Below are 14151 nucleotides of genomic sequence, written 5' to 3' on the forward strand. Positions count from 1 at the left end.
TTTACATGTTTCAGTATGAAGCTGTGAATTAGTACCAAATATGTCTTTAAAAAACCCAAACTTATTTGCCTTTGGGGCCTTTTTTAATCCTCATAAGGTGCCTTGTGCTGAGTTTTAAGTATGATCTCAATAGTTCTGGAGTGAGTGGAAAAAAAAAAGTTCTGGAGTGAGTGGAAATGAGGTATTGTTCACTTGTCTAGTTTGGCTAACTGTGCAGCCCAGGACTGCTTTGGTGGCTCACTCAGTGCTCTCCTCCATGAGAAACCCAGGTCCACTGTTTCTCCTGGACAGATTCTGAGAATGAGAGCTGAAGGAGCAGGAGGCATGTGCAGCTCTGTGTAAATGTGTTCCTGTCATCACTCCAGGACCACACTGGTTATGAAAAACATGCTTGGTACCTTCTTGATATACAATTAGTTGCCTGAGTGGGACCAGTAGAGGGTTATGAATATCAATAAAGGAGAAACAAATGTCATATACAATCTCTTTTCCTTCAAAAGTTTTGGTTGCGTCTGCTGAGTTGAAGGCTGTGAGTTTTTCTTTTTTCTTTTTCTTTTTGGTTTTTCGAGACAGGGTTTCTCTGCAGCTTTTTTAGAGCCTGTCCTGGAACTAGCTCTTGTAGACGAGGCTGGCCTCGAACTCACAGAGATCCACCTGCCTCTGCCTCCCGAGTGCTGGGATTAAAGACGTGCGCCACCACCGCCCGGCTTTAATTTTTTTTCTTTTTTTCTTTTTTTTGGTTCTGAGTTTTGACTTTTAAGAACATAATCTTACAAAGGCAATCGTGGGTTCTCATCAGATGAACCTAGTAGGAGAATAAAGAATGGAATAAACATACATGTTGGTTTCCTTACCTGGAAATGAATCAGAGTGTGCATGACATAATCGTAGATCTTCCCAAGAATCTTGTTGGAGGGCCTCCAGGGAAACACGACAAACTGGATCCCCAGCAGGGGCACAAGGACCATGGTAGCCTTCACAGCTTTCAGGTACATGTAGGCTTCTGCCTGATGAGTTTGCCTCAACTTGGTCACAAGAACACGGACGATGTTGAGCAGAAAGAAGAAATTGACCTGCAAAGATTCGTATGAGAAAATAATTCATTATTGTCGTGTGAGATATGCTGCCAGATCAGAGACTAGATAACTTTTAAAATAAAAGAAGTCGACATCTTCCAAACCTCAGATTTTCTGGCTCTGATGATTAGTTTTGAAAATAAAATTTTAAAATAATTTAATTGCAAGTGCTCAGAGTGAATTTTTAAATCCTGGCATAGAAATTGCCATTGCGCAAAAAAAAGTAGACAAGAATGAGACCTTTGATAGTAATAGAATTATTTAGACCTAAATAAGTCCTCAACCGAATAAAGGAATAAAAGGAGACGAGAATAAGCACGATGATGTGTCAGTGCCTCATCTGTCCACAAGGCCCGTGATAGCACCTCATCTGTCCCGCACTCGCACGAAGGCCCTTGTCAGCTCAAACCCAGAGCCGATCAACTCTTTCTTAAGGTGTCTTTGTCACAGCAAAGAAGAAAAGTTGCTGAAGCAACTGGAGAGACCGAGAAGCAGCCTGGATGGCAATCAGTTACTAACTGATGACTCCTTAGTGTAGGTGCAGAATGTGGTTTAAAAATTGGAGTGTGTTTTTATTTTTCTTACTATGAGAAAAGAAAACACTATCTTAGGGATTAAAATTAACATTTTTGAGTAATATAATTTGTTCCTATGTGATAGAATGGCATTTAATTAACTTTATTTTGTAATTATAGTACATGTGCTATATATTCACGAAATATATTCACAAAGCTGAGTGATGGCACTGATAACAATATATTGAGAAACCGGTTCTTACCACCAGAGCCACCATGACAGGTCCATGGACGATGTAAAGCAGGTGGGTCTCGACGCTCAGCCAGCAACTTCAGGAAGCAAGGGCGCACATCAGTACAAACATGCTTTCACTGTGGGATACATTAACTTAAAAGCTGGTGTGCACTTACTTGTCATTGTAGTAGAGAGCACGAGTAACGGCATGGATAGTGGTTGGTATCACTGGGAACCCTAAAATTGGGAAAAGCATAAATCAAACTTGGATCCTATGCCAAGAGCTTACCTACAATTGTATGGATAATGGTAGCATTGTCATAAAGATGGTGGCAAATAGAGCTGCCTATCAAGACATTCCCCTGATATGTTTGTATTCAGATTATTTGGTCAAGTCAGACTTGTGGAGTTTGGCTAAGAACATCCAGACAATTAAAAGCCTTTTGCCAATTCCTAGCCACAGCAGGTATCTTGTAACTTGCATTATGATCCATCCTAACACTGTTAAGTTTTTGAAGATGTTTTTGCTGTGAACTAGAACAAGTAAGTCTTTCACTGTGTGAATTACGCTCTCATATAGTGAGATTCTGGGTCATTCTTAAGGGATGTAACGTGGGATGCTAATTGCTATGAAATCTTTGATATTCATATGATTTCTTTTGGGTATTTTATTTTTTATTTACTTTGTGTACATTGATCCTGTTTCCTTTTAAACCAGTGTTTCTGAGAAGCCAGTGTATTTCTACCTCTCTAAGTCTGGTTGTGGCTTATAGAGGAAGTGTAGTATACTCTTCCTTGACTAAATCAAAGTACTAGTAAAGATAAACAAAACTCCCTTTAGCTTTATTTTCAGAAAAATTCAGATACTATCTATTCAGCCAGCCAAATTACATATTGTTAAACTACATTTTCTTCCAAGAATGTATTTCAATGTAATAATTTTCCTTTGAAAAAGATTGTTTTTTATACTCAGATGTACCTAGTTCATGATAATACTATTTGATTTGATTGAAGCATCTGTAAAAAGAGTTTTGTTGTTATAGTCAGGTTATGAAATATGTCTCAGAAAAGAATTAAGCTGGTACCCTTCAAATTTTAGTGAGATACAAAAAGAGAAGGTCCTTAAACCTTATGTGAAAAGGTTTTCAAATAAAATAATATTGGTTTCTAAATGCTTAAATGAAATAATTCATACCACTGATTACATGTTGGGCTTGAAAATAATTTTAAGCTGGACTATTAGTACAACATATGATTGTGCTGTTCACAGTGCTTTTAACAGACCATTTCCTCATTTGAATTCAAATACTCAAAATTACTCTCTGGATTTATTTTGAAGTACATATCTTAGGTTAAGACAGCAAAAAATAGGTATTTGGGAATTTGAGACTATGTGCCCACTCCACTTAAAGAAAAGCATGTTTCCTAGTTATTGGGGGAGACACTACATCTAACTTTTGGGGCCTGACACCTTCCTATGGCTACTGTGGGAGAAATCCTATAGTAACCCTCGTGCCTGACACCATCCTAGCCAGTGTGACTTTTTCAATACAAAGTTTTGGGTTTTTTCTCTGTTCCTGCTCTTCTAGTCCCCAAGACTTATAGCAACCATTCCTTTCTACCAATAACAGTGAAAATAAGCGCAATACTTATTCTAATGGATCCCTCTTCTAAAACAAGGAAATCAAAGAAATTCTATTTGTTCAAAGTGGAAATCCATTAGAAAGATTTTCTTAATTTTATAGCAAGGGGAATCAGTCAGAGCAGGAAACGACCTGAAGGCTTGGCACTCCTTAGATATCTGAGATGCCGAATATCCCATGATGCAGCATGGATGAGGAAAAAGGAAGAATCCTGCTTTGATTTTGTGGTTGGGAGAATCTCAGCACCAGACAGTTGTTCAGCCACAGATGGGTTTATTATGTCTCTCACAAATCTTGGAGTTCTATTCCATTTTAGATTCTGGATTTGGAAACATTTTTCACACAGATGGCTTTGATGTCCTCTAAAGACAATTTATTTCCCAGAAAACAGCTTTGGAGGGGTGCACATTTTCTGTATCCCAACTTTGAAGAGTATTTTCAGATATCAATTGTGCGTTATTTTATTGAAATTGTAAATCCTAGAACCTATGCTACTGTTTAGTATTTTCCAAAGGAAAGCATACATTGCCCAACACAGTTTTCTCTGTTCCATTACATCTTCTAACGTTCCTGTGAAATGTTTTTCATGAGAAGTTATTTGGGCATTCCTTCACTTGTCTTCCTCCCACACAGAGACAAAACTGTGTCAGGATCTCACTGAAGGCTACTGCTTTAAAAATGTGCTATTCTGTGGCCTCATATTTGTTTGGGGGGAGTTGTATTTGGCTTTCTGAGTTTCTTAATGGTAAGGAATGTGGTAGATTTTAGTTTAGTTTTTTTCTTTATTAGTGTGTGTGTGTGTGTGTGTGTGTGTGTGTGTGTGTTGGGTAGAATTTGAGAAGAGACTTTGGCAGGCCCCAATAGCTGACTTTCTGTCTTTCCAAATACCCATCTATAAGAAGCAAATCCTTCCCTTTGAAACTTTTTATTTTCTGTGGTGAGAATACTGAACAAGAGATCTACTGCCTTAGCCAGCACTGATTAGCAGTGCCATCTTCTGTGGCTACTGTGAGTGTAATATTCTTTGATTCTACTTGGCTCATGCTAATAAAGTTTTAAATATTGACTGATCAAGGAAGGTTAAAGTATTGTATAAATACTTACTTATTATTCCTTCCTTTTTGATACAGGTAAACAACTCACTTCTTTTTTCTTTGTGTTGGTAATGTGCTAAGTATACAATGTATAAAATGAGCTGTATACAAAGATGCCAACAAGCTTTATAATTAATTTACAGAGCACCAGTATGGAAAGAAAAATATAAATGTTCCTTCCTTGTCTCAGCTGACTGTCATAGGTGAGAATAAATTTATAGCTAGTGATTGTTTTCAAGGGATATTTTCTGAGTTTGACAGAGAGATACTTCTGAAACACACTTATGGAGAAAATTCCATCAATTTTATTTCAAATAAAGAGTAAACTAGACCTGACAGAAATATGTGAGAGAGGCTGTGCTAAAGACTGGAATGCTGACTGTGTCTTCTGATACCAAGTCCAGGAGAAAGCTACAAACATGTGAATCCAGTTGAATCTAGCTCAAAAATCAATCATATGAAATACATACCCCAGCCAAGAAGGTAATACCAGCACAGGCGTTGCTCCTCTGCGAAGACAGCCACAACGATGAGAGTGTGAAGATAGATCCCCTCACAGAGCATCCAGAAATAGTTGCAAGCCATCATGTATTGGTGAAAGAAGTGCAGAACCTTGCAACTTATCTTTTAGAAAGAAATGAAGATACTTAGAAGAAGGCATGGTTATAGATCTGGTGATAAAGGGAGGAGTGCAATTATGAGCCAACGTATCTGCATTGAACTCTCAAGAATTACCCTGAGTATTTATTAACATATGCCCTCTATATTTAGAAATCAAAGGGACAGATGTTAGTCATAAGAACTGTATGAAAATAGCCACAGTGACCAATGAAGCTGAAGCCACAGAATATTCTTTTCTCCATTAAATTCTGGAGACTTACCTAGACTAGAGCAGTTCATTTTCCTACAAGGTGTCTGAAACTAATAAGTTTCATCCAAATGTTTGACATTAAACTTCTGTACTATTTTCTCATCCTGTCATCCATGAGGTAAATAACCCGAGACATTTTAAGTGCTGCTTCTGAAGCTGATGGATCTGTCAGCCATGCCTTCTTAACCATAAAGAGAAGATGGGCAGGGGAGAAAGCTATCTTTTATGGACCTGGAGCCCATGCTGACCTCAGCTTCTGTTTCAGAGGTAACCCTGTGTTTTATATTAGGAACCAAGTGCTTGCCAAATCCTCTCTGTACAATAGGATCAATGACTATTCAGAGAAGACTTAGGAAGCATATCAGTATAGACTTAAATCTCTTAACCATCTGTATAAGAAAGCCATAAACCACATAACAGAATATCCTGTTATTTCCTAGTCATTTCTAGAGTAGGGTTCCTTATCTTGACAACATTGACATTTTGAGCTAGATAAGTGCTTGCTGTTGTGAAGTGTTATCCTAGGTTTGTTGGCAGTAACAGTCTTTATGCCCTTTAACTGATGTCTATAGTATCATGGCTCCAGATGCTTCCACATGTTGTCCTCGGTTTGTTGGCAGTTAACAGTCTTTCTGCCCTTTAACTAACTGATGTCTATAGTATCATGGCTCCAGATGCTTCCACATGTTCTTTGTGGAGCAAAATGTGTCTAGTTAAGAACCCCTACCTGAGGGCACCTAGCATTGATTACCTTCTAACAACCACAAGACAATTACAGCTAGACTCAGCATTCTGATTTTAGATAAAAGGATGTGGCTGTTTGCCACATCAAATGATATGTATTCTATTACGTTGCTCTTCCTGGGGGTAGCTTTGAGTCTAGTTGGATTTCAATCTTTTTTTCATAAAGCAATGAAATTAAAAGACTTTCATCCAAAGCACCTTCCTGTGCTTGTAAATTTCTATTGAATGCGTAAGAGTTATAATTCATTTGGTTGGTGAGAAGCGATATGTTGAGCCAATATGTATTCTAGTATGCTTCTTTTCCCTTCAGGATTCATAGGAGAAGACCGGTTTGGCTCATAAAAAAGTAGCTATTAAGCTTTCAAAGGTAGAATCAACCTCTGGTTCAGACCAAGAGGAATACAAATGTTGAAAATAGACTATGTCAGGAAATCTAAAGCAATACCTATATATGGTTTGGGAAAAAGCACTTCTGACCTTGCAGTGCTTGCCATCAGATTGTCTTCCTTACCAAGATTAGTTGATTGACTCATGCATTAGTTTTATATTTACTAAGTAATACTTGCTACGATGGCAACGACATTCCTATCAGTAAAACGAGAAATTCAGTTGAGATTCTAGATTGCTTTTGAAGATAATTCTTTGAAATCCCAGCTTCTCCTGGATTCCTAGAGGCTGTGGTGACTTTTCTTTTGTAGGGGAAGAGATAAGTAGGTGGAGATGGCCTTTTGCCTACGTGATTCAAAGTAGCTGAGGTTTCATGTTTAACCAAGCTCATTTTCATTATTTTTAGTATTTACCTTCTGAAAGTCATTATAAATACTGACTTAGCAAGCATTAAGTTGTTCGCCTAGGCATAATACAAAGTGAGGGCTCTTTGAGGCCCTGGTCACAACTTTTTCATGAAGTAACCAATACATTGCTTTTGTTTTATATGTTTTATGTACAGACACCTTATTTGATACATATGTATTGATTTATTGATACTGAATGCTTGGCCCACAACACAACAGCAACTACTTGAGAGAAATGTATTTAATACTTACTTTCTTCATAAGCATATCAAGACTTTTTTGTTTTGCCTTATAACAAATGTATCAAGGGAAAATTAAAAAAAAGTCATATATTCCTTAAAGGTTCTATTCTTGCAGAGTTCAATGCTTATGGTCGGGGAGTGACCTTCTGGTGGCAAGACAGACAAATAAACAAATAAATGTAATCATGCACAATGACTTCTAGAAATATATATTTTCTAGTTAATCTGACTATTAAATTATTTTAACAGTTGTTTTCTCAGGTACATAACAAAGTCTGGCATTTAGAAGAATCAATAAAGCCAACTAGAGGGGCTTATTTTAAGAACATTAAATTCTCTACTCAATTTGTGGACAACCAGCAAGGAGTGGAATATTAGATGTGTCAAAGCTGAACACATTGGTTGGTACTGTAAAGCACTCTGTTCACACTCTAGCCTTTCAACTTGTGAGGGTATGGTGGGGGGAATGCAATATGGACTATTTTATACTAAAAAAGGTGGCTGTCTATAAATTTACTTTTCAATCTTTCTTTCTCTTTCTTTCTTTCTTTCTTTCTTTCTTTCTTTCTTTCTTTCTTTCTTTCTTTTTTTCTTTCTTATTTAGCAAGCAAGTTCCTAGGGAAATATGGCAAACATTTAAGATTACATGGCTTATTATACAAAATTCAAAGAGTTTCAAAATAAATTTGAAATGGACTAGTGTGCTGACTCCAAAATGCCTTTTCCTGATCTAAAAATTCCAATTTTACTTCTTTCAAGCCTTGTATTTAAAACAGAAATAGACTTTGTTGCTCATTTGCAGGATCTCCAGTCATTCAGGATGTTTATTTGCATCTCCTTGGAGTTTCTGAAGATGTCTTTTCATTAGTTCACTTTAGTACTAAAACAGGAGGGTGAAGCTACGTTTACTTGATCAACAGAGATTAATAAATAATTCAATTTCTAAATATTTAACTTGATGTGTGAACATATCAAAGATCTGTGATCTATGCTGATTCAATTTTTAGGTTAATTTTAAAATTTAATTTAATTTAACATATTGAGTAAACCTGCAGTTGTTGTTACATATGCAATTGAGTCATCTTTATACGTCTGACTCCTCCACTACTTACATCCAATAATATTCAAATATAGGTGAGCAACAGATGCTTAATCAATTTAAATGAATATGACTTTGTATATGGCTCATAAAGTAGCTCAACGGAGTGTTCAACCCTTAAGTAATATAAATATTTAATACATAAACCAGAATTTTTTATCAAGAGTGGACACAATTTTCAGGGCCTTTTATTTAAATGAGATAGTACTGAAAATCTTGGCAATCTTTGTAAAGATCAGGACGTATCTGAAGGGATCAGGCTGCTGACATCCACAGAAAATGTACAATGCTGGGGTAAACTCTCCAGACCTGAACTTTTATGTTAGTTGCATTTGGATCTTTGTCATGTTTTCTAAGTATCCAGAAAAGGTATCCTCTGATGATGGCAACTCCCTAAATAAAACACCCAAATAAACCCTGTTACTTTCTCCTGTGTCAATGCTAGAAGAGCTGTTTGACTGTAAAGCAATTTGCAAAAAAAAAAAAAAAATTGGTCTGCGTATGTTTCATTGACTGTACACAGACAATCTCTAGTGGTCTACACATAACCTCCATTAGCCCAATTTTCTAGTTTCCTTTACTAAGTAAACATATACTATGGTTCCACTATGGCTTGTTTTTTCACAAACTTACAAAACAACTTCAGGTGTCAAATTGATAATTTAAAATATTTATGACTAAATTAGTAAAGGTGTCTTGAACATGATTTAGAATGTTCTGGTTTTCCCTGTTACATGCATTGACTTTCTGAAGTAAAGAAATTGGACATGGTGTGTTTTCAGTAGTTGGTATCTTCTGAAATTAGGGTATGTGCAGTGAGAATTATGGCTTTTTTAACCTAATAATCTGAATTCCTTGCTCAAGAAGTGAATTTTGGTTAAGACAATTTATTTTTCATAAAGTTTAGGATATTTTTGGCATTTTTAGCTTCATTTTGTTTCCAGTCAGTTCTTTGTTGTCTCTTCATCGTATTCATGATATCAAAATATTTTGAATTTTTATGTATTTGACTAACATGCTCTTGAGGCTCCTCATTCCCCTGCTATTTTAAGTATATTCTTCAGATTGGATAGTTACTCTTGATTAAGAGTTGATTTTGCTGAATCTTTCCTCTGTGGTCTCTGCCTGCACATAAGCTAATCTAATGTCATATATTTAAAGTTCAGTTCCTCTTCTTTTTGGTTCTATGGTTTTTATGTAGTTCTTTGGTTCTAGGATTTCCATGTTGTTCATGTTTAGTAATTTCAATTTTTCTGGTTAAGATTTCTTGTCTTTTCATTATTCATTCACAATTTTAGCATAGTCATGTGACGAGCACACAATCTGATAATTTAACATCTGGGTTAAATAACAGTTGACCTTATTTCTACTTTCTTTCTTGTTGTAGCCTAGGCAGGCCTGACACACGTGGGCACTTTTCTGTTGCAGCCTCCCGAGTGTTGGAATCTCGGGTGTGAATCCTTAAACCCAGCTGTCCTTTCTCTTGACAGTACACCATATTTTCTAAAATTGTCTTTTTATCTGGTACCTCTGAACTATTTCTAGATATCATAAATTTGGGATGTTGTAGCTTCTGGTTTAGAATCTAGATTCTGTTATATTCCTTTGAAGTTTTCTTATTTTGTTTGTTTGAATAGGTACTTTACATAGTTAAATCCAAAGCATAAATTCCCAGTTGGACTCTCGGTAACTTAAATATCAGTTGAGTTATTTTAGATCTACTAATACTCTTGGATTCCTTTGAACATATATGGTCAGATGGAATCTATCTATCTATCCATCTATCTATCTATCTATCTATCTATCTATCTATCTATCTATCTATATCTCTATCTATCTATCTATCATCTATCTATCTATCTATCTATCTATCTATCTATCTGGAGAGAGAGAGAGAGAGAGAGAGAGAGAGAGAGAGAGAGAGAGAGAGAGAGAGAATCTGAGAAGAATATCCTTTATTTTAGGGTCCTGTAATTGTTCTGTTGTAATATTATGCAATATAGGAACTACTCAGGCCATAACCATTTTCTCTTAAATTAGACATATAATCTATAACACTTTATGATGATTATAATGGCTGGATAAGAATAAACCAAATTTTAACAATGTATTTTTCCCCACAGAACTGGTTTTGCTGTTTAAGTAAAATGAAGAATAGTAGGCCAGAGTAGACTGCCCATAATAGCATCCCAGCAAATCTATCACATGTTTGTTTCCAGTCTACATTCCCAGAGGATATTGAAATAGTTAACCACATTTAGTTTAATCTATGTGGACTTGCCATTCCGGTCTCTTTTCTCAGTCATCTCTCCTTTGTTTATAGGGGCTGCCTTGTACCAGCAGCCCTTGGTTGGGAAGGAGCAGTCTTTTTCACCATGGACTTCCTAATCTCCAGTGTCTAGATGCAGAGAATTCTTTCAGTTTGACCTTTCTGTAACCTCTTAGGATGATGCTTTGGTATGGTCTGATGGCTCAACTGTTGTGGACAAGTGAACGCCAGAAGAAAATCATGCCATTTTCGAGCTTGGAACTCTTTTGCCTTTACTTATATAAGATGCTATAAAAATATAATCCTATTGTCTCAGCTTTTGAGGTGCAAAGTGTAAAGTGTTTCCAGTAAGAGCCAATCTCCTTGTATTGTCCACTTTAAAATCAGACAGAAAGTTCAGACAGATATTTCTTTCTAGAAAATGACAAGTATCCTGGCAGCTTTGTTCAGATGCAAAAAGAACGATGCTTTAAAAGCTGCCTCATGACTCTACATAGAGATCATTGAATGAACAGATAGAACAAGAAAAGTGAAAATTTAGATATTATGGAAATGAAATGCTTAAATGACAATGGGCAATTTTCACATCACTCAGTAAACTGAGGATCTATTCAGCCCTTATTTATGGCATGAGTTATTTTGAATTTAACTTGAAAAAACCAAAATAGAAGAAGTGAAGGAATAAGAATCTTATCTTTAGTAATACAGGAAATAATAAACCTATCAAAAACTTTGGAGGGAGAAAGTGACTACCTTGATGGAAAAGGTGGTGCAGAGCCACAGAGATTCACCACTGTTGAGTGGGATGTTCTATGTTCTTTCTTTCTTTCCTTCACAACTAAATCAAAGATCTTATTGAAGGGGTACCACCACATTTGGGACATATGAGAAAAACTGACCTCTCTCATCAAGAATGAAATTCTTCTTTTTAATATATTACTTTAGTTATTGGATAGAAAAACTTTTGGGTACTGAGTCATTGGCTTGAGAATAGGGACAAAGATGAAAAATATGTCCCTTCGCTGATTTAGTTTACTTAGGATAGAAAAATGTCTTTGAAAATTAAGTACTGTGTTCTTCTTAAAAGGAGACAGATATCCCTATACTATTTAGAAATGGAAAATGTACTGGTGAATTAGTTTTTCTTCAGTTTATGACTATTGCTATAATATTCACCTGATATTTCAATAAATATTTGTAGATTGACAATGTCAATAACATCCCCTTTCCAAAAGATTTTTCTATTGCATATTCTTTCCTATTTATTTATTTGCACCTTTTTTTCCACTTCTTGTCCCTATTTTCTATGGTGAGGGAGAACCTTCCTTTTTCTACTATTGAATTGTTGTTGTTGTTTTTTAAAGAAAGATAGTTCATATCAGTACCTTAAAGTAACTTTAAATACATGATTATGCATATGGCTTAGTGTGGCAGACGCCATGATTCTTCTGCCTGAGACGGACATAGGTTAGAATCTTTCCTGGTAAGCCATGACTTTATGGTGCTACACAGATTTAATAGAAATGGGTTAATCAAGATGTGAGAGTTAGCCAATAAAAGGCTTGAACTAATGGGCCAGGCAGTAATATAATTAATACAATTTCTGTGTCATTATTTAGGGGGTTAAGCTAGCCGGGCGGACGGGATCCAGGTGGCGGGCTATGCTGGGCTGTGCTGGGCAGCCCGGAGCTGGGCGGGACGCAGCCTGCTCCTTTTTACTACAGCTTAGTAGGATTGAGAACATAGTCCTTAGGCTTTATATGGTGGCATGGCTGTCTCATTAGACAGGGCAACTTTACTGCCAAGAAAAATGGAGTTTGGGAAAAACAGATAAACCTTCCATGTTATTATCTATTTTATTATCCTCAATTCTCTAGCAATAGGGAAATGTCTTCTTTACTCATACTTAAATGATGGGGTCTACTAGAACCACAGAAACAATTTTCTGGATGAAAAATGATTTCCAAGAAATTGGGCTTTGATAAATACACTTATGATAAACTACATTTGCAAGGTGAGATAATAGAATTTCACCTTGTGTCTTCCAGAGATAGCTTCAAGTACCAGAAACATTTCATATATGCCTGTTTAAGAAAATTCCTGAAGTAATTTTTTTTTTTTTTTTTTTTTTTTTTTTTTTTTTTTTTTTTTTGGTTTTTCGAGACAGGGTTTCCCTGTAGTTACTAGAGCCTGTCCTGGAACTAGCTCTTGTAGACCAGGCTGGCCTCGAACTCAGAGATCCGCCTGCCTCTGCCTCCCGAGTGCTGGGATTAAAGGCGTGCGCCACCACCGCCCGGCTCCTGAAGTAATTTTTGCTTCCCTATTCAAGTGGTGCTATGCTGCTTGTTTAGAGAGAGTTTTATTTAGCCAATTCTCATTGAAAAGCAGTAACTATTCAAATAGGGAAAGTACTGAAGCAAATCCCCTCATTTATTTCTTCTAGGAGAAGGATAGGCTGTGTACTTCACGGACTTGAGTTAACCTTTAGATTATAATCATTGACTATAGGCCTATACTATTTAAATGATTTGGTGAGAGGTTTGGGTTTCCACACTTTCTCTCAGGGATACAATAGACATTTGGGACTGTGAAAGAAAACACACTATGGCATCACTTATTCACCGTGTAATTGAGCTGATACTGGCAGCCCATTCTCATTTTGTCTAGCCTTAGACAAAAGGAAGTTTCACTTTTAGATCCATAGAGAAATATATTCAGATTTGTGTTCTTTTCTTTTTTCATGATAAAAACAGCCACATTTCAAAACAGGTTAAAGTATTACAGACTCTTACAAGTGTGGCTGCAAAACACAGTATGCAGTATGAATGGGTTCATTCCTAGAGACAAAGGAGATGACAGCAGAAGGACATATTGTCACCTAATAGTATCATTTCTGCCCAGGCTGAGGACTAGCATTCGAATCTTGAGTGTTCAGTAAACACTTAATTCTTTGTTATAGTGTACCATGGGTTTTCTTTAGGAGATTTATTCCTATATATCTAAACTAATGAGTTTGTTAGATTAAAAATGTACTGATGAGAGAACCAGCTTTTTGTTTTTCATACCTCCAGGATAAACTTCTTTTCTTTTGCTCTAAGGCATGTGAGAGAATTAACCTCTTATCTACACACTAGTGGAAAGTTTCCTGTTTATCTCTCTGGCTCTCCTAAGATCTTGTTGACATTTTCCCAGGAAGTCAGCAGCACAGTGGCCAGGCCAATCCTCCAGACATCTGCTCACCAGCTTCAATAGGGTTCTAGGCAATGGAGGAGCCACAGGATAGACACAGGATGATTTTGTGATGACTAAGAACAGCTTGACTGGAAGAATGCCTTAGCATTCTTCCACTAAGACAGCTTATGAAAGGGAAATCATTTAGCAAAGACAGTTAATGAGACTATTATGAACAAGAAGCTGTGTAATAAAGTCATTGGAAATGACAAGCACGGAGATGCAAGGACTTAGCCACTTGGAAAGAGCTTACAGCAATATTATGCTCTTGGGGAATCCTAAAAGTGTTATCCTTCTTTTGGTCTAGGACAACTCCTTAAAAACAAGCAAGGCTCTTT

The 14151-nt window shown here is 36.5% G+C and overlaps 1 protein-coding gene across 1 annotated transcript in view; it reads right to left on the reverse strand.

Moving 5' to 3' along the window:
• Calcr (calcitonin receptor) overlaps positions 1–14151 on the reverse strand; it is a 38888-nt gene that overhangs the window by 4917 nt on the left and 19820 nt on the right. Inside the window, exons 9-12 of the mRNA XM_038319446.1 lie at positions 5034–5187; positions 2003–2063; positions 1855–1921; positions 855–1073 (exon numbers count right to left, since the gene is read on the reverse strand). Coding sequence (XP_038175374.1) covers positions 855–1073; positions 1855–1921; positions 2003–2063; positions 5034–5187 — 501 coding nt within the window. The remainder of the gene's footprint in view (positions 1–854; positions 1074–1854; positions 1922–2002; positions 2064–5033; positions 5188–14151) is intronic.

The sequence above is a fragment of the Arvicola amphibius genome, chromosome 2 (assembly GCF_903992535.2).
Source record: "Arvicola amphibius chromosome 2, mArvAmp1.2, whole genome shotgun sequence".
NCBI classification, from domain to species: Eukaryota; Metazoa; Chordata; class Mammalia; order Rodentia; family Cricetidae; genus Arvicola; species Arvicola amphibius.